This window comes from Tachysurus vachellii, chromosome 26 (genome assembly GCF_030014155.1).
Source record: "Tachysurus vachellii isolate PV-2020 chromosome 26, HZAU_Pvac_v1, whole genome shotgun sequence".
NCBI classification, from domain to species: Eukaryota; Metazoa; Chordata; class Actinopteri; order Siluriformes; family Bagridae; genus Tachysurus; species Tachysurus vachellii.
The window spans coordinates 5,940,143-5,962,528 of NC_083485.1; the positions used below are offsets into that span (position 1 = coordinate 5,940,143).

At 39.5% G+C, this 22,386-nt stretch overlaps 1 protein-coding gene across 5 annotated transcripts in view; it reads left to right on the forward strand.

Annotated features, from left to right (window-relative positions):
* Positions 1-22,386, forward strand: part of garnl3 (GTPase activating Rap/RanGAP domain like 3) — a 71,830-nt gene that overhangs the window by 20,156 nt on the left and 29,288 nt on the right. For 4 of the 5 annotated variants that reach the window (XM_060862471.1, XM_060862472.1, XM_060862468.1 and 1 more), the window contains exons 2-3: positions 8,355-8,424; positions 22,082-22,156. In XM_060862471.1, the coding sequence (XP_060718454.1) occupies positions 8,355-8,424; positions 22,082-22,156 (145 nt within the window). Of the gene's footprint in view, positions 1-3,388; positions 3,736-8,354; positions 8,425-22,081; positions 22,157-22,386 lie in introns of those variants that run through there. The other variant, XM_060862470.1, reaches the window with a different exon arrangement.

Genomic DNA, 22,386 nt, shown 5'->3' on the forward strand with positions numbered 1-22,386 from the left:
CTACTAATTAGAACTTGTTTTCAGTATATTCCATTATGGCTTAGTGTTTCACTGCTGCAATTACCCATAATGCTGTGTGTTGTAAAATATTGATGATCATCATTTCATCAGTCTGTGTAACGTCAATGGATACGGAGTTGAATATCACATATGAGTTCATGTTACTCAACGGTGAGTTGTGTGTGTGTGTGTGTGTGTGTGCTGAGACGAGTGATATTAGGTGGCATTCAGTATCACAACGTAGCCCAATAAAGACACAGTAACAAAGCACAGGAACTTTCACACCCCCAGCATAAACTTTATGGATGTAAATGTGTGATGTGATTATGACTTCATCTTCATTCTAAAGACTAGTCAGGAGGATTATGGGTAGTCGTGTGTGATTGTTATGAGCTTGTGCACGAATACTGTTCTCTACGAAAACACACACATGCAAGATATGACTGTTAGTAGTGGTCTGAAAGGCATACTTGGATAAAGGAGACAAATTCCCATTTATACTGTAATATAACACACACATACACACACACACACATATCGCTTACTTCACCACACACTTTACGTCAGGCATTTTGTTTTCCTGTCATTGTGGAAACATTCAAATAGGAATGCACCTTTACACAAACACACACCTACTGTACAACAGTGATACGACTTCTGTTGTCTCATTGTTTGGAGGAATGGGAATTATAATCGATGCAAATTTAAGCAGTATGACTGGTTTTCTTTTCCTTCTCTGTTTAGATAGAAACAAAAATACGCATGAAGTCTTACATTTGAGTCAGGTTTCAGTTTGTAGAAGGATGCATTGATTCTGATTTCTGAGGTAAATAATAAAATCTTCAATTAAAAAAAAAAGATAACTACAGAGTATGTTGAATGTCACATGCTTTTTTTAAATTGTTGTTTATTTATGTATGTAATTGGAGACTTGCTCCAATGAGAACATTGTGTACAGTCTAAAGAATAACACACATCACAAAGGTAATTATTTATTTTGAATTACAGTACAGGTCTCAAGTGATTCTGAGGTGTTTTTTTTATTGTCCTGTAACTTCCTTAAATTGATTGTCCATACGTATGGATTCAAAGAGACTCACCCGATGAAGTAAACCCTATTTGCCCTTGGAACCAAAGGGCCAAGGTTGTCCCACTTAGTGTCACATAATCCATGTTAGCCCAGCTTCCATAATGAAAAGTGTCCATCATACAACCAACGCTGACCAGATATTACTTTAGCTGGACCTCTCTCCGCATAACGGAAGAGCAAAGTAGTTGATGTTGCACTGATTAGATTTGATATCTGTGGATTTGGGCGATTTAAACATTGCTAGACAACGTGTTCCAGACAGGCATCAAATCGCTCTCTGGTTCATTTGTTCCTCTACAGTACACATATGAAAAATAAAAAGTCCTGTTTAGCACAGATTTTGATATGGCAGGTGAAAAACAAATAAACAAACCATAATGGTAACCATGGCAACAGCATTGCTTAGCACAGCTAGCACACATTCATAGGAGTCTCGCACTTTTTTAAACCTTTAAGCCTACAATAATAAATTTTTTTAAATAACGTTTGAGCACATCTGTCGGCGATGACGTTACCATCTCAACCATGCACTTTGCGTCCACATGCGTTCCTCTGACATCAGTTTTATTAGACACACCCACTTTGCTATTAACTATAGATGGGGCAGTTAGAGCATAATTTGTTCCAGTCCCAGCAGTGACACCAGTGACGGTGTGGCACTCGGTACCATTCTCAGTATTTATCATTCTGTCAAATTTTATTACTAGTTAGGATATTTAATAAACACCTATTTGGTTAACTAGGTGGCACGGTGGCTTAGTGGATAGCACGTTCGCCTCACACCTCCAGGGTTGGGGGTTCGATTCCCGCCTCTGCCTTGTGTGTGTGGAGTTTGCATGTTCTCCCCGTGCCTCGAGGGTTTCCTCCGGGTACTCCAGTTTCCTCCCCTGGTCCAAAGACATGCATGGTAGGTTGATTGGCATCTCTGGAAAATTGTCCGTAGTGTGTGATTGTGTGAGTGAATGAGAGTGTGTGTGTGTGTGTGTGCAATGCGATGGGTTGGCACTCCATCCAGGGTGTATCCTGCCTTGATGCCCGAAGACGCCTGAGATGCTCAGGCACAGGCTCCCCGTGACCCGAGGTAGTTCGGAGAAGCGGTAGAAAATGAGTGAGAGTGGTTAACTATTATAAGGGAGGGTAAAAAAAAGAAATGCATCTAAGATGTGTGCCATTTTCAGCATCACTTCTGACAATATGGACTTAATCTATGCCTATATTGAAATGTCCGAAACGTCCTGATGCATGTCTCTAACTTGCACACCACAATAGCGCTGTACTCTCAGATGTACCTTTTATTATTCATACTTCCTCACTGACCTAATGCAGTTGTCTGTTTTCAAGTATTCAATTCAGTTCAGTTCAGTTTGTATAGCACTTTTAACAAAGGACATTGTTTCAAAGCTGCTTTACAGAAATCTAATAATTCTGAATAAAAATGATAATATTTAATATTTAATTTATGGCTATTTCTTATGAGCAAGTGAGAGGCAGCAGTGGGTGTGATATGAGGAACAAAAACTCAAAAGGGATCCCGTCCTCATTTGGGTTGCACGGCGCATCGCAGCCCCAGGCTTGAGGCAGAGCTTAGGTTATTGCATGCACTTTCTCCCTGTGTGCACAGGTTTCTTCTGGGTTCTCTGGATTTGTACCTAACAGAGTGCTGGTACTGTAGATGGCTTGACCATGCTTATTTGTCACTGGTATCATCCTGTGATGGACTGGAATGCCCTCCTGCTTTAGTATTCCCAGTGATTCCTGGGTAGACTCCTGAGTCACAGCGATCCTGACCAGGATACCGTAGTTACTGAAGATGAATGAATGAATGAAAAACCTTGGTCATTTCTATAATGTTGGGTTTAATGACACTTCTCTTCTATGTTTTAACTGCTACTTCAGCTAATAGTGGCAATCTCTCTCTCTCTCTCTCTCTCTCTCTCTGATCTCTCAACACCAAAATTCCATATATCATTTATAGATCATAAATGGCTTTGTATTTGCAGTGTATTTAGAGACTTAAGGGACATAATGTTTCTGTTTGGGTTATAACATGATCACTTTAGTAGAGTGTGTCAGTGCAGTGCGACACCAACGCCCCTGTGTGTGTGTGTACGCGTGTGTCTGTGTGTGTGTCTGTGTCAGTGTGTGCCTCAGTGAAACCACAAAGAGAGAGGAGAGAGAGAGAGGGAGAGAGACAGAGAGAGAGAGAGACACACACACACACACACACACACACAGAGACAGAGAGAGAGACAAACACAGAGACAGAGAGAGAGAGAGAGAGAGAGAGAGAGAGAGAGAGACAGACAGACAGAGAGAGAGAGAGAGAGAGAGAGAGAGAGAGAACAGACAGAGTCTCTACAATTAGCGACCCACCACCTGCAAACCCAAACGCGCGCGTGCCAACGAAAAGAGAAACGGTGGGATTCCGTTGCGCTCGAGCCCCGTTTGTTTTAGCGCGCTTTCTGCTCTCCGTATGAATCTCTCCATCACGACTGCGCACACAGAAGAGACCCAGCCGCACTGACAACAATGCGGGACTGAGACAGAGAGAGAGAACATGGTCACCTGCCCTCTTCAGTGAAGGAACCGGGGGCGATGAGCGGCGTGGACGCGGCGGCCACCAAACTGTTGAACTTCACCCAGCGGTGAGAGGATCATAGCCCTGTTATTACATTTATATACATATACTATGTCCTTATATTACTGCTAACATGTCACTGCAGCAAAAACGTCTCAGTGCATTAGTTTGTTATTCTGTTTTGAACTGGAACTGATTAAAACGACGTTTATTAAATAACCGACACTGTATCGTGTGGCGCGTGTCATAAACCAAGGGACGACACGGAAAAAGTGTTAATTATTCATGTTAATGCTCTAAAATACAATGCAAGCGACGATTATAGCGCACGCACGCGCGCGCACACACACATCACACACACACTCACACACTCACTCAGGATTAAACGCTATTTTCTGACTTTTTAGTTCCCGTGTATTCCAGACATTACGGTAACAGGAGAAGACGCATAAATAAGCGCGCGCGAGCCTGCAGAGGATTAAAGTGGCTTTCAGTGCCCAGGACAACAGGTTGCTTATATAGGCGCAGAATTTTAATGCTTTCTGTCAGATTTCTGTAACTGGACAATCCTACAATAAATGATTCATTCATTTCTTTTATTCATTCCTTTATTTGTCAGATTTGGATCCCAGACAGCGTGTATATAGTTACATTACAAACTCACTGGGAAAATGAACAACACTGTCAATATTACAGAAAACAGCCAAGCATACAGATGTGTTTCAATAGTGCGGACACGTCAGATCATACGGCATTTGGCAGACGCCTTTATCCAGAGCAATATACATTATCTAATTTTTTTATATATATAACCGAGCAATTTGGGGTTAAGGGCCTTGCTCAGGCACACAGCAGTGGCAGCTTGGTGGACTTGGGATCAAACTCACAACCTTCCGAACTGGTAGCCCAACACCTTCACCACTAGGCTACAACATGCCTACACAACATCCCTGTCTCTAGCCTCGATCGATCGTAAAAGCCACACACATTTGTGTGTCACCAGGAAAGCTAACAAAACTTATGAAGTGTTACAAATTCAATATCATTCCCAAACAGTGCACTGAATAAAGGTATTATGTGGTCAGAAAGGATTATATTATTTAGCTTCCCATCAAACTGCGATTTCGCTTATATTAAATCGATCGTTATTAAATCATATTTTTTTTGGTTCAAAATTGTCTTTAGTATTAAACGAGCATGTGCGGTTCGACAGGTGAGGACAAGGGGTGTAGGTTTATTCAGAGCTCTGAGATACATAACATGATCAAATCATGTTGGATTTAGAATGTAGCTCAATTCATATATGTTGATGTATTCATTAAGCTACAGCTACTGAATTAAAATGTTGTGCTATAAAAGAATAATATTGTTGACATTAAAAACACGGTTGTTGTTTGAAAACCTGTTTGTTCATTGTGGCTGTGCGCAACATACCTAATACAGTTATTTGAAAGTGGACATTGATAAAACTTTGTCACAAGTGGGAGTTTTCAGATCCCTGCCCAAGTCTCTCCTCACTGAATTACACCTGGAGCGCTAAAATTTCATTCTGTTTGATATTTTATTTTAAAACAAATCAATCGTAAGGCGACATAGGATTTATGTTGAAAAGTAAAAATTGCTCGCATAAACATTCAACCCCCCACACATTAATATCTGGTAGAGCCAACTTTGGCTGCCATTAACAGCTTTAAGTCCTGTGGGATTTGTATGTACCAGCTTTGCACACAGTGACAGTTATTTTGGCCTGTTTTCTCCAGGTTCTTCAGGTTGGTTGGGTGATGTTTGTGGATGGCAATTTTCAAATAGTGCACCAGATTCTCAGTGGGATTAAGATCAGTTTGACTGGACCACTGTGTGACATTTACCTTTTTGTTCTTGAGCCACTCCAATGCTGTTTTGGTTTTGTGCTTGGGATCCTTGTTCTTCTGAAGGATGACTTTTCCAAACTTTGGTTTTGTAGCAGACCAAAGCTAGTTCTTTTGCATAAATTCTCTTTATACTGCTCCATCCATTCTTCTTTAAAGTCTAACAAGATTCCCAGTCCCTACAATCACCACAGCATGACACAGCCACCACCATACTTCACTGTAGCGGTGGTGTGTCCAGGACTTTCAGTTTTGGCCATAAAGCTTGGTCTCATCTGACCATGGGTTCTTTCCCCACATTGCAGCTGGGTTGCTCGCTTGCTTTCTGGCATTCTCCAGACATGCTTTCAGATGATATTTTTGACTTCAAATACAAATCTGTGTAATTTAGTGCTCTTGATATTGATATTGGTTCATTATCACTCCATTCCTAGCAACAAAACTCCTCAAAGTCTTCTCCTTGTTTGAGCTCTGTGTTTTGAGGTGCATCCTTTTATATATAATCATTCACAAGTGGTTATGTACAGTATGTATGTAGTAATAATGGTATAAATGGCAGTGATCCCAAAATGTCAAGAAAAAAAAAGCAACCTGGCAACCTGAATTATATCCTGTGGTTTGCAAGATCGTAGCCTGCTCAATGGTAACCAAGCATGCAATTAAGAAAAACCTTTCTTTTGAACTAATATTATCATTAATAATTGTTCCAGAAGCTTTCTGTAAATAAAATCTAACAAAACTTGGTAGTTTTATAAAGAAATATTCATTTTATTCTGCACTTTGTATAAATTTGCCATTATATATTTATAGGTATCTCTCTGACTCTCCAACACCTTATTTTCCTTGTAATGAAGCACATAAGTAAGGCAGGGTTTGTTTGGATGTGGAAGACATATATTTTGTCTTTTCCTGTGCATTTGTGCAAAGGGTGACCAGGTGAAGAGCATAAAATTGAAAGTCTAGGAAGAATTCATTATCACCGTATAAGGCTTGATGTATTATTATTATTATTATTATTATTATTATTATTATTATTATTATTATTATTATTCAACGAAATTTTATTTCTATAGTGCTTTTAACAATGGACACTGTCACAAAGCATATTTACAGAAATATCAAAAGAAATAGAATTACAGAGTTAAAGATTTTCATTTATATTTATATGATAATGTGATCGTAATTTTAACACGACCCGAGCACAAAAGCGACCACGGTAACAGCAGTCCCATATATCTCCAGGTATTCAGTTACCTAAAAGTGTTCATTCGTGACTCAGCACAATGCCATATTGTACTAATGAAATATGATTTGTTTTTACTTCCTTATTTCAAGGTCAGATTTGAACTTTTAACACAAGTGTTTTCTGGCATGCTGGGATCTTTTCTGGGTGTTCACCCACATGTCAGACCTTAAGTACATAGTATCCCAATGATGAATTTGGCAAGTGTGATATATGTTATTATTCCTGTGTATAACCATGAGCAACAGCAGTCGGTTTCATAACGTAAAAAAATCTTACGGAAACCGCTAGGCCTCTATTTGAGATGTGGAACACTTTCCCGGTTCGCTCCATGTCATCTCTCCTTATCCAGTTTGCCATTTCATAGCTGTTCATATGACAGATATAATTAAAGCTCACAGCTGTAGCACATGGAACTGTAGCTTTATAAGCATGGACAGTGCATAAATCCTCTTCACTGTGGCTCTGAAGCGGAGCATGGCTTAATAGCAATATATGCCAAGGTGTGTAGTTTGTTGACAGACGATCGGTTAAACAAGTAAATGGTCCAAGTTTGAAATATTACAATAATCACATTTGTTTTCTTCAAAAGCATCATAAGCTTTGACTGTAAAGCAAAGCAGCTGTTACAGAGCTGAAGGACAGTTAAAACGCATCCCATAAAAAAAAAATAAACACTGAAACATGTACCAGTGAGGTAAGTGAGTAACAATCCAGTTTGGTTTGTTGTTGAAATAAATGATGTATTGATGATACAAATCAGTGACTATTTTGTATAATTATTGCAGCCTGAATAAGACCATATCTCGCTACAAGAATCCAGCTTTTACTTGCAATCTAGAACCAAATAACCATGGAGTGCAGTCACGACTATGCACGTTATTAAAGGACCACAATCACTGCACGTTCATGCAGTTCGAATCCAGTCCCCTTGTCCGACCATTCTCTGAATGCTGTATCGATAGAAACAGATGCAAAGCCACAATGTGGGATGCTCTGGTCAATACCGCTAATTGGCACCACAGAATGACCTTTGTCTAATGTGTAGCATAGCTGTAGCCTGTTTCCCCAGCAAGCAGATCAGGAAGAAGAACGAAGGGAGTTGCTCAGTTAAGTATAAGGAGTTCATTTTGGGAATATTTCACGTTTATTTACTTTTTATTGACACTTGTTTCCTTTCTAATCCTCACCATGTCCTATTAGAAGAGGGGAAAATCACACTCTTGGTCTGATACGTGCAGACACACACACTCACACACTTACGCTACTTTGTATGACTCATTGGTGATGTTGGATTAATACGGGATATAATTTGATTATGGAAACTATAGGAATGAACGTCCTCAAATCGGTCGCCTCCTGGCTAAATTAGACAAACACATACATATGAAAATGCTGCTTGGCTCAAGGGTCTGCACTGAAAGATTGAAACTATGATGCAAGAGCCAATAGCTAATGTAATGTCCACTTCTCATGTACTCCCTTTATCTGTATGTGTATGAACGCCGTATCGAACGCTGTTTTAAGTTCATGACGCCCTTGTGACCAGTTTTGTGTGCTGTGTGTGTTTTGTAGCTCTGCGTCTGAAGACCTGGGCTGCAGGAGGGGTGAGTTTAGCAGGAAGCACTACGGATCAGTGGAACTGGTATGTATCTGTCGTATATTTTTAGTTACACCACAAAAATATGAAAAGTATCAGAACTTTAAACGTATATTATTAATACTATTAATCATTAGTATTAATCATTGTTTATTACATTATTTATTTTTTGGCATCTGGTAGTCTATAAACAGATAATCACACACTCACTAGCCACCTTACTAGAAGCTCTTGTATGCGAGCAGCCAATCGTGTGGCAGAAGCACAGTGCATAAAATCATGCAGATACAGATCAAGAGCTTCAAATCATATTCACATCGAATATCAGAACGAAAAAATTGTGATCTTTGAGCGTGGCATGGTTTTTAGTGCCAGACTGGCTGCGTTGATCATTTAACACACACACATCTTTATAGTTTCTGAAGAACTGTGTGGAAAAACAAACAAAAAACATACAGAGAGTGGCAGTTTGGGCAAAAATAGGTAACTGATACTGGATAAGAAGATTAGAAAAAAAAAATCACCTGGTCTTTTCCCATCAGTTGACGAGTTTCATCGAGCCTGTGTCCACATTCTTGTTCCTGGATGACAGCAGCGAGGCCCAGTGTAGTCTTTTGCACTTGTCGTACATCTGAGATGCTTTTCTGCTCACTGTGGCTGTAAAGAGTGGTTAAAGTTAGCGTAACAATCCCCCCCCCCCCCAAGCTTAGCATATATGGGCGTCATATACAAGTACAGACTATATAAAACAACGAAGGAAGTTACTTAACTTGCTAGCCATTTTTTTTAATCAATAAAGAACACGTTGCTCTTAAGGACGTCTACAGAAAAGTAAACACGACTTTCAAACTGAGAATTAAAGGAAAACGATTACAGCAAAATCTGTCTCCTTGATACAAATGCCTGGAGGGGTGTAATGTCTCGCTGATATACACGATACAGTGGTGTAATGTTGAGTATATATCGATATAACATACCACTATTCCAGTATTTATCACAACACTGTGGTGAATGACCTGCCTGAAAGCATCTCTGCACATCTGCAGTCTCTCAATAGATGATACAATATTATATGGCATTAATAAGAGCAGTCATGATATCCAGATAACCTTATTTATAAATGCCAGGAGGGAGATGATGCGAGCCATAAGACATATTGCTTTTGACTGAGAAGTCGTGTGCTATAGACTGTATTTGAGAAGACTAGAAACTAGAGTTCTTTAATTGAAGTCTGCGTTGACTTGATAAGTGATACATAGGAAATGTCTGGAGACCACATTCACTGTTGTTTCCTTTGTGAAGTTCACTAAGGGGTTTGTGGGTAGTGCGAGATGGACGGCTTTGCGTCAGATAGAGCCGGGCGACAAAACCACATTCTTGCTATCAAGTAGAGCAGCTTGGGAAATGTGTGTGTTGTCCTGGGAAACCCTCTCATGATTCCTTTGCTTATATAATTCTGAAAAGTACATGCTTATGCAAGTGCATGAATTATGTTCTGGAAAAAAACAACAACAAAAAAAAGTTTTTTTTTACCTATGCAGGGAAGATATTTCTCATATCAGAACATGAATATGAGACAATAGATGGTAATTTTACATCAAGATCTGTTCAACATCTTTTCGGACAAGTGAGCTAAAAAGTATATGGGCATTAAAAATAAAAAACATGCTTAATACATGGTTACATATGCTTTGCTTGGAATAATTGCATCAAGCTGCTGACCCCCGGACATGTCATTTAATGTTCACATGATATATTTTAATGATTTGTCTGATGGCCTGTTCTGCGCAGGTGCATGCAGTTAATACCGTTTTCCCTTAGTGCGATAAAGTGCAGGTGCATGCACTTTCCGTCATTTAATTACTGCTTTGATTCATTTTAATAATTAGATTACGTGCAAATCTTGGTGTGACTCTCTTGTTTTGTTAGGAAATTAGTTGGCTGAAGTACGACTTTCCATTTCCTCGGCTCTGTAACGTTAATTGATTTTGATCAATGACTAGCACTGATGTCATGCCAGCGGTGTTAATTGTGCGTCTGAGTGACTGATTGTCAGAGACATGAAACAAATGGAAATAAAGGCGTTAACGTGTTGAGCCATTTAACTCAAACTGAAACTATCCCCTGGATCCCCTGGTAAGAAACTGCAAAAGTGAGTCAGCAAAGAACGAAGCGAGTAATTCCTGCAACCTTCTGACAGACTCCCCTCGGTGGACCTTCCATTGGATTCAGTGCTTGAAACAGGGAGATAAAAAAAATTGCTTTGTCATCACTGCAGCAGCGAATTTACATTCAGTGACAGAACTGTAATGCACTTCCAAACTCTGCCCATGAAAGCAGCAGCAAATATATACAGGGACTAAGACTTACTGTATAATTTCACAGAAATAGTAACGTAAAAAAACAAATAGTATTTTTTTGGGTATTAATGACCTCATGGCTGTCGGATTCTAGACAATGAATGCATTCAAATTCACCCTTGTATCAATTTAGGGCATTAGTCTACATGTTCTTGTCTACAGTCTACATCCAGACAGTAGGCAATATTGCAGATAGGATTAACACTTAAAAGAAAAGAAAGAGCTCATCATCTTCATTCACCTCCTTCAGGCATCCTAACGGATAATAAGCCGGGTTTGAAGCAACTGGAAATTTTTTTGCCAAGGATTATTAGTGTAATTTGATGACATTGCCAATGATACATTCATTAGCAGGCCCAGCAGGAAGCCGGAAGCTGCAGTGTGCTCCCTAGATCTGTGTTTTTGTTGCCCGGAAACTTATTTGGCTAGGCCAAAACGTGATAGCTAATTTAATGATAAGCTAGAAATGAATAAGTGTATGATTTCCCATGGGGATGCATGCTGTGTAAGTATATTTAAACTGATTTTTTTTCATCCCTGTATTGTAAGAGTCTTATACAGTACATTTTGCAACACATTGAAATGTAAGTCGCATATAACATAACAGCTTGGGGTCAGAGCGCAAAGTTAACAAAGATACAACGTCCCCATGGTAGGGAGGATCTCCACAGCAGCTTTTATTGGCCAAGGTCTGCCAAACAGGGAGTCTGACTGACATGTAAAGCAGCCTATCAGCGTCATGTTTATGGGATTTAAAATGTTAAATCAATGTCCCTAGAAAAACAGACCGGCGTGCAACGGTAAAACGTTCATTTAATATATTTGGGCAAACGAATGAGTCTGTAGCATGAACTTTATATCATTTGGAATATCCAGCATTGGTAGCCTAGTGGTTAAGGTGTTGGGCTACCAATCGGAAGGTTGTGAGTTTGATCCCAGGTCCACCAAGCTGCCACTGCTGGGCCCCTGAGCAAGGCCCTTAACTCTCAGTTGCTCAGTTGTATAAAAATGAGATAAAAAAAAAAAAAAAGTAAGTCACTCTGGATAAGGGCGTCTCTGAATGCTGTAAATGTAAATCATAACATTCAACATAACAACGCTCACTGTCGCAGTTGTAAACTTCCTTTTTTCATGATGGAAGTAGAGCATCGTGACTGCTTTGTGTCCAGTGAGATTCTGTGAGAAAATGCGACACACACGTCTCCTGGAAATCCTGTAAACTCCCCGCAGATGACGACTTCAAATCTCCTGAAGTGTTTCCAGTTTTATGTGCCGTATGCATCTGACGTTCAGCCAACAGTCTGTGGGTGTGACATCTGAGACTGAGACTAGGGTTTGTGTGACTTTTGTGGCAGCATAAAAAAACTATAAAAAAGCTCGAATTCATTACAGTCTTATTAAAAGAGCACTGGAGTTGCAGTATTCCCTAAATGACGTAGCTGAATGGAGCTAGCCAAGACACAGAGTTGGACAGCAGTTATGTCATAATCTAAAACTCAAACATATGCCAGTGAATACAGGACTTCCAAAAACCTATATCTTTTAGACCACGTTGATGTTTCACTACTGTACACATTGTAGATATATCTGACTGCAAACTGAGACCTTCAGCAAGAAACAAATGAAAAGTACAAACCGTCGTGTCCGATACAAATATCTGTTCACTTGAGGTGGACTTTGCACCCATACAGTTATTAAATAAAATCTAGCATCTTTTTTTTTTTTTTTTTTTGCCTGTCTGAAATAACATGCATCATCTTATGGTACAAAAAGGTGCTTAAGTATTCAGAAGAACCTTTAGTGTCTTGACTGTAACCTCCAGGGAAAACTAAAGCTCCAAAAGTATTCTGTATTCTCGTGCATCATAATAGGTGTGCTTTTAAATTCTGTATTTTCTGAAGCATGTACAGACCCGGATGCTTTTAACATCGTATATTGTACTTAATTACATTTTATTAATACACGAAACACGAATGCTATTTTCATTTCTGAGCTTTTGAATTTCAGGAAGGCAACAAATAACAATTATAAATAAAAAGCTTGGAATTGTTTTCCGTATTCGGGGAAAAAGCTTCTTATAAAATCTTACATATTTATTGCATAAAAATCACTTATTACGTTTTGTAGGAACCGACGTTAGAAGCTCGTTCAAATGGTTATCACTATTACTTATATTCACACACCTTGGCCCAAATTATTTGGCAAGAAATGATGTTCCCAGCTGCAGTATTATCCGTGATTCTCTTTTTTATGGTTAATTTCAGTCTTCTATTGTATACTTATAGAGAAGCACATGAAGTGTTAGTGAAGAGAGTAAAACACACCAGGTGCCAGTTAAACTAATAGCTAATGTTTGCCTACATTGTGATTAAAAAATGCGGTTATTAGTCATGAACAATTTAGTTTACAGTACACTCAGGATCGGCTCACGTCTCCAGCGTTCAGGATCGGCTCACGTCTCCAGCGTTTACTATCTATTACTGTCTATTAATAAGTAACTAATGAACAGCAATGTGAACATATTGCAAACGATCAAAACACAATACAAAGGATTGTTTAACAGAGAATTTTAACACAACAGAATAGGTCAAATGGGTTTAATCTGCAAAACTGTGCTCCCAAATCCATTTGTAGTTTAATAGAGTTGCACTGAAGTATAAGAGTAAAACCTAACAAATGATTCTTGTAACAATAAACACGCAACGCAACACATTCATTTTACACATCCTTATTTGGATATATTATTTTAGACACCTTATTTCATCCAAACCTGGATTTCCATCTGTTACTGTATATGACACTAAGCTGAAACAGTGTGGAATTGCTGCAGAGGAATTATCATGCGTGATGAAGTATTATCACTTCATAATAATTGACCATAATGGCAGAGTCGAGTGGCAGCAGTTGATAGTAATATCATCAGAGCAGTTTGAAGCCTCCTGTTTATACGTGTAGGAGGTCAACCACAGAGAGCCGGTCCATTATGGTGATGCAGCTTTTCAGCCCCCCCACCACCACCACCACCACCACCACCACCACCACCACCACTCAAGGAAGTACACTTTACTGAGTGTCTGCTCCATGTTTCTATAATCATCACAGACAGTGATGCTAAGAGCGTTGGCTAGTGCTCTTTGTCCATCTTGTTGAGCCAGCAGAAGAAGCCTGGTCATACCTGTCTCAAATTAAGCTTAGATTTTTTTGCAGTCTTATTTATATGATTTTATATTTATTTCATATTTTTATTATGTACATATGTCATTTTTCTGAGTTCATTTTTTTTTCTTTTCTTTTTTAACAATGAAAGGCCTACACAGTAATCTGATGCCGTGTGGAAACCCCACACACATATGTTTACCAGAGACAGAGCTCACAGCGGCTCTGTTAGTATAAAAATAAGTAATTTGGCAAGACACTACATTGTGACATGTGTCCTGGCCTGACTCACATGTTTTAGGGCCAATAATGTAGGCAAGTTGCCTTTTCAAAAATACTCGAATACAGTTGCTATACAGGAAGAGCAGGTGGGTGGCATCATGCATATATATAACTGTATACATATATATATATATATATAGATGATATGTCTGCCATTTTCATGCCTGGGCACTTGAGTTCAAGCCATCAGGATGATCTATGAGAAGGAGGCAAGATAAGGAGGAGGCAATGGCAATGCTTTGCTGGGAAACCTTGGGTCCTGGCATTCATGTGGATGTTACTTGTGGCACGTACCACTTACCTTAACATCGCTGCAGTCATAAAATCATAAATCCATTAGCACAACCATTAGCCAGGTTAAAACCTCAGTGTGCTTCCCAGTCCCATGTTGCCTGGCTACCTAAAAGACTAGGCCAAAAATTTCAGCCTAGATATCCTAAGTTAAATAGCGCATTAATGTTTTGTTATCCTTCAGCTGCTCAATGTTTGGGGTCACCACAGCTGATCATCCGATCAGCATATTTGATTTGGCACAGGTTTTGTGCCAGATGCCCTTCCTGACACAACCCCCTTATTTTATCTGCACTGAGTTAACCCCACAGAGGCTGGGTTGGTTCCCTGCCCAAGAGTCAAACCTGGGATGTGGCGGTGCGAGCGTGGGATCCTGCCACTAGACCACCAGGGACTAACTGGAAGCAGTTACTTTTACTACGTAAAATCAGAGAGTGTAGTGAAGCAGGCGATGTTATTATGCAGTGTGTGATTATATTTACAGAATTGAGGCAAGCAATACGGGGGGGGCTTGGTGGCTTAGTGGTTAGCACGTTCCCCTCATACCTCCAGGGTTGGGGGTTCGATTCCCGCCTCCGCCTTGTGTGTGGAGTTTGCATGTTCTCCCTGTGCCTCGGGGGTTTCCTCCGGGTACTCCAGTTTCCTCCCCCGGTCCAAAGACATGCATTCAGTGTGTGAGTGAATGAGAGTGTGTGTGTGTGCCCTGTGATGGGTTGGCACTCCGTCCAGGGTGTATCCTGCCTTGATGCCCGATGACACCTGAGATGCACAGGCACAGGCTCCCCGTGACCCGAGGTAGTTCGGATAAACGGTAGAAGATGAGTGAGTGAGTGAGTGAGTGAGAGAGAGGAAAGCAATACACCAACACAATACAACATATTATTTTTATACGAGTATTAACAAAACCTTTGTTTTGAAAAAAAAAACAAAAAACCTTTTGTTTTTGAAAAAAAATAAAAATAAAAATTAGGTTTTGTCTTTCTCTTGTCACTAAATAGAAAAAACTGAAAAACTGAACTGGTGACTACTTTCCAGTCCAGGCATAAACAATATAAAAAAGACGGCCACTTGTATGATGGTCCCTGTTTTTGCTTTGTTTTGGATTTTATTGGTTAATGCTCACATCACTTTGTGAAAGTGAATAAGAGAGAGAGAGAGAGAGAGAGAGAGAGAGAGGTAAATCAATGTGGAATGAAAGAGATGGAACCTTTCTCTGGGTGGCTTGATAATGACCCAGAGAAAAGGTCACATGTCGAATCTCACTCTGTGACCCCCGCACTTTTGACCTTTTACACACAATACCATGCTGCACATAAAAAGAGCACATAAAGGAGCTCCACATCAATGCTGCTTGTGCCTCCTCTCTTTTTTCTCTTACTACTATAGCCATGGAACCTCGTATTAAATGGTATGATAGGTCGTGACGGGAGTCTGTACCGTAGACACATTTCTGCTTTAATTCAGGCTACTGTGAAGCGCTAATGAAACGGTTCTTCATGCTTCTTGACACATCTGGATGAAACGGTTCATTAAAACATCTTGAAAATGAATGTCTGTTTGATTTAAAATGTACTCGAATAAGTAAAATACGCACTGGAATGTTAAAGATCCCACAGTCAACATTAATGGATTTAATAGATATTCCATATTCCGATATACCTGTCTAATTTTTAATGATGTGTTACGTTTAATATAAGAAATCTACATTTCAAACAGGTATTGTGAATATATAAGTGAATTATACATGAAGTTCTCCTCAGTAAGACCCTCATGTTAGTGTGTTTATTTTATTTTATTTTATTTTATGCAGTAGATTAGTGAATATCCAGCTACATCAAGCTCCCTGCTTAGAAATGTCCAGCGACAGCAAACAACCACCAGGATAGAATGACAACGAGAGCTGACATGTAATGAGAGCTGACATTTAAAAAAAATTAATACAAATAATAGTCATTTTTTTAGTACAGAGAATCTTTTTAAACAAATGTTAATAAACGCCACTTCTCGACAAGTAAGTGGAAAGGCGATTTACAGACAAACGAATATTTACCCAAGTTTAAATACAGAATCCATTAGCTGAACTGGTTTACAGTTTTATTAAAATTGTTAATAAGCAGGGGGGCACGGTGGCTTAGTGGTTAGCACGTTCACCTCACACCTCCAGGGTTGGGGGTTCGATTCCCGCCTCCGCCTTGTGTGTGTGGAGTTTGCATGTTCTCCCCGTGCCTCGGGGGTTTCCTCCGGGTACTCCGGTTTCCTCCCCCGGTCCAAAGACATGCATGGTAGGTTGATTGGCATCTCTGGAAAATTGTCCGTAGTGTGTGATTGTGTGAGTGAATGAGAGTGTGTGTGTGCCCTGCGATGGGTTGGCACTCCGTCCAGGGTGTATCCTGCCTTGATGCCCGATGACGCCTGAGATAGGCACAGGCTCCCCGTGACCCGAGGTAGTTCGGATAAGCGGTAGAAAATGAATGAATGTTAATAAGCAATTTGTGTTTTATTGTCCAGGTTTCATAGCACTTTTCTTGCCATTCTGTGTACAGCTGAAGAACAGTGATGTTAGTAAAATATTTGCGATTTGGTCAGTCTTAAAGAAAGCTCAACTATTTGCAGCAGCCCAAGATTGTCCCAATCTTATCTTCTCATATCTTCCAACGTGTCTGTTGTGTAAAATCCAGCAGCTCTGCCATATAGAATCTAATGAGTTGAATATTATTATTGGTTTGTTCTTGTTTATTTTTGACTTGCGAATAAAATCAGATACATAAATAGAATCAGATACATAAATAGATCAGATACATAAATAGAACAACCTGTGGTACCACGTCAAGTGAAAATATCAGGGTATTTTCTTTAAAAAAAAAAAAAAAAAAAAAATTTATATATATATATATATATATATATATATATATATATATATATATATATATATATATATATATTTGATGTCACAATTTCCCAGTGCACTCGGATTCAGTATTTTTTTTTTATTCCTTTTTTTTAATACTAACAAATTCTTGCACCAACTCTTGGAATCAACTCCAGACCTTTTATCTCAGGCTACACCTCACTATGAATCTGCTTATTAGTCAAATTAGTCAATTACTTTTATGCCTATGTACATGGAAGCACTGTTAAAAAAATGTCTGGGACTCCTAAAATTGCATTACTAAATGCGAGATTTTTGTTAACCCTCTTGAAAATCTACGCATTAATCCCATCCTGTTTGCTTCATTTGAAATCTGTTGTGGTGGTAAAAAATTATGGAACTGTCCAGATACTTATGGACCAGACTATATTTGATTAAAATCCTTCTTGCTGCAAGGATGTTCTTTCTATTCTCTCTCTCTCTCTCTTTCTCTCTCTCTCTCTCTCTCTCTCTCTCTCTCTCTCTCTCTCTCTCTGTTCTTTCTGCATGCATTCTTTACCTTGTCTCCCACCTCTTCTCTATTCTCTTTTCCCTCGATTTCCTGGGTCTGCTGTGTGTGAGGTGTGATAGCGCATTCATAGGCTCCTTGATGAGATCAATTATATATCTGCAATCACTGATTTATTCTTCCCGCGAGCTTTCTGTTCTCACTTTTCCTGCGTCGTGAGCCTTCTTCAGAAGAGGATGTAGCCCTTTTCTGTTCCTTTCAGGAACAAGACACATTCAAAAAAATATTGTGTTTAAAACAATACAGACATTAATCTTCGTGACATCGTTACTAAGGGTTTAATTTCCCTCACACGCAACTATGCATACACATTACCTCTCCCTGAAGGTCATGAACAAGAGGGAGCAAATCGTAAATGTGCGCCGGCACGTGTGAATTCATTAGAGTACTTACTGCATCGATCAGCTATCAGTCTTCACTCCTGTTTGTTTTGTATTTTATCTGGCCCTGTTATCATCCACATTCGGATGCAAAACGTCTCACTTGACATCTACGTTACTCTCACAGAACTGCAGTCTTCTGTTGTCTGAAATTGATTCTAGCCTCCAACCTACCGAGCTAACTAATATCCTGAGTTTTTACATTTTCATTCAGTGCCATTCTACTTTTTGCTAATTTTCTGCACCGTGTTCCTTCATGAAGCTACTTCTGTAAGGTGTTCCACAGGGATCGATGATCAACCCCCGACATTTTTTTTTTTAGATATGCTGCCACCAAACCTGGCATCAACTTTCATAGCTTCACAGATGATGCATATCTATTCCCTCAGACAGCGCTACTACTCTATCACACTAAAACACCTTGCACACCTAAGTTTTATCAGCTGGGCATTTCTTTTAGCTCTGTTTCTGTTCACCTATTGCCTACAAGTTGACTTTTAAACTAAGTACATTAGCTTAGCTACGTTAGTTACTTCAGATCGAGAAAGCTTGCAGAGGGAACTTGCTTTGTTTTAATTATATTGAAATTTTTCTTCGTTGATAACAACGTTTCTGATCATTAAGAACAACGTACTGGGTAAAGAGTAGGGTTGGGAACCGAGAACCGGTTCTTATTCAGAACCGCTTCTGTTTTTTAACAGGAACCGGAACCGCGCGAAATTTTTTAGTTTCGGTTCCAAACGTGGTTCCGATGAGATGACGGGCAAAGCGCTGTGAGCGGTCACTTTAAATAGCCATGTCTTACCTCATGAATATTAATTGTTTTGCAGTCACGCAACCAAATTAAGATATCAGTCACTCGCGCTGCTGTGCTGAGGTACGCTTTGTGGGGTTTTCTCCACAGCTGGAGATACAATAAGCCAGGAAAGGTCTCGTCTTCTCCCAGAGAAAGCAGACATGTTCATTTTTCTTCAGAAAAATTGCTAACTGTTTTGCTAAGTTGTAATTCTGGATGTTAAATTTGATGTTGGATTTATTTAAATTGATATGAATTGAAATGCTCTGTTTAAAATATTTAAAGAGTGATTAATAAACACAAATGGAATTGTTTAAGTATTGTGCATTATTTTTCACATTTCTTTTATTATGGAATCGGAATCAGAACCGGGAATCGTAAGGCAGAACTGGAACTGGAATCGGAACCGGAAAATTTCTTTTGATACCCAACCCTAGTAAAGAGCGTTTTTTTTTTTAACCAACAAACAATGTGTTCAGTTTGACATCTAACGTGTTTTTGTCAGGTTACTTGTATAGTAGGAAATGCCGTAGTACGTCCTCTGGAACATTTTCACCGAGCACAAAGCTTTGTTTTCTAATTTTTTCTTTCTACATGTAACTAATGTTCTAGTGCACGCTGTTCATCTGCTCATCTCTCTCTCCTCTTCACATTCAAACATTAGCACGTATCAAGTCGGGCGTATGCTAGCATGTGTGATTGCATATGTGCAAGTGTGACCACGCAGCTTTATTAGCCCTGTGACTCCTCAAGAACAAGGCAGCCTGCTGTCAGCCACGCTAGAACGAGGAGGGATGACTGTACATCAGGAATACCGCTTGTATTTCTTCTTTAGATTACAATGCAACATATCATATAAAAACGAATGTATTTTCTATTCTCTTTATTTCCGTGTCCTTTCACTGGCCTATTCTCACCTCCAGCATGCTGTCATTGGTCATTCAGTCATCAAACTCATCTGATTAGTCAGAATTACTGTAACATGTCCAAAGGTATCCATGCTCTTGATACGAGCTAATTACTTCAGTCAAGTCATGGCTGTACTATGAAGGTCATTTTAGCCTAATAAATGATGCTCAGTGGCAATTATTTGAAATCGTATCTTGATATATTTATATACAGTATATATATATATATATATATATATATATATATATATATATATATATATATATATATATATATATATATATATATATATGTGTGTGTGTGTGTGTGTGTGTGTGTGTGTGTGTGTGTGTGCACACAGTGAGAGAGGGAGCAAGAGGGAAGTGTGTGCTGACCAACAGGTGGATGGAAGTAAAAGGGGGGAAAGAGAGAGTGGGTTGCAAATAGAGTGGGGATGGGTGAGGTTCTATCGTCTGTTGCTTAGCAACCAACGTCGTACCGTCTGGAGGATGTCACAATTTCCCAGTGCAAAAGAGATTACATTGTGTCAAAGGGGATTGAGATGCGTGCACACACACACACACACACACACACAAACACAAACACAAGAATGTGCTTCATATGTTACCAAGAGTCATTTACACGTTGTAGTGAATGTAGAGTGGGTACTGAAATACACAATCTCTCTCTTCACCCATTCTCCCTCTCTCTCTCTCTCTCTCTCTCTCTCTCTCTCTCTCTCTCTCACACTCTCTCACACACACACACACACACACACACACACACACACACACACACTAGAATGTGCTTCATACGTTACTGAGTCAATTTTTTCAGGTTGTAGCAAATGTAGAGTGGGTACTGAAATACACAATCTCTCTCTTCACCCATTCTCTCTCTCTCTCTCTCTCTCTCTCATTCTCTCTCTCTCTCTCTCTCTCTCTCTCTCTCACACACACACACACACACACACAGAAGCATACAGTCTCTGTAATTAGTCTCAAATTGTGTGTGCAGCTGGTACTCCATTGTCATCGAAGGGCTTTCATGTAAACAAAACTGTGTGTGTGTGTGTGTGTGGATGAGCACATGTGTGTATGTATTGCTGTGTGCCAATTATTTGGTGTTGATAGCAGAGTTTGTACCACAGTGGCCTCAGTAACATTTTCCCACTTTCCCCTCCAAGTCCCATTCTCCTTCTCTCTTTCATAACCACGTTTTATTTCTCACCTCCAACACAAACTCATCTAACTCCAGCTGAGTCACTTTAGGAAAAAAAAAATAAAGTGGAGAATCACTAAGTGGAGAAAAAAAAGAAAGAGGAGGTGAGAGAGAGAGAAGGTAAAAAGAAAGGATGAGAGGGATGAAATTACTATTTGCCTCCAGAACCAGAGATAGAGATACATTTACAACAGAGAACTTTTTTGCTGATACATTCATTAACCAGCTCCATGTTACGTCCTGTCGGCTAAATCCAAATCCAATCAACACTTTGTTTCTTCATGCCATCATAGCCATGATTTAAGAACCCCAGTGCAATGGGAAACAAGGTGCCACTTTTCTTAAATGCGATGCTGCCAGCATTCGGTCACAGTGGAGCAGAAAAATGTTTTCAGTGTGATGTCCTAACCAATCAGATTGTGAGTTTCATGGCAGGCATGTAAATACAAACACGGAGGACAGAGTGCCAATAAAAAATGAGTAGTGTAAGTGAGTAAAAATGCATTAGATAATGTATGAAATGGTGAATTGAAAATATTTTATTGCTATTGTTCAAACATTTTTCGGGGTGACATTCAGAAGGAAGTCGCACAAGAAGCTCTGTTCTGTTCTGTTGATCTTCTGCCTCTGCAGCTACAGTACAGTAAATTCAGAAAGCTCATCATAAGTAAATTTCAACCAGTCTTTATTTTGTTTTTATTACTGATCATTAAACAGGTCCAATCTACAGAGCTACATAGCTGATATAATTTAAGTGTGGTTGATTGGAAATATCTGACTATCATCACAAGAACAGCTCAGAACGTGTGAGAGCAGATTGGGATCGTCACTTCACACATGCATGTCCACAGCACGTATCATGCTGATGAAACGTTTTGTGTCTCATCACAGCTGATCTCCAGCGATGCAGACGGAGCCATACAGAGAGCCGGAAGATTCAGGGTGGAGAACGGTTCTTTAGACGAGGTGAGGAACCTACTCACAAACGAACACATGCGGAACCTTCATGCTGTGAGGCTTCAAACGCTTTTGTTTGTTTTGTCTGTTTTTAAGGCACTTGTCAAGTAAATCACGGATCAAATGGTGTCCATCAGCAGTGCCCCATTTGGACATTTTTATTTTATGATGTATGTTATACTAATTTTCTGTCACGTTCTTTACCTAATAAAAAGTCCGCCATTTTGGGCTTTGTGTCT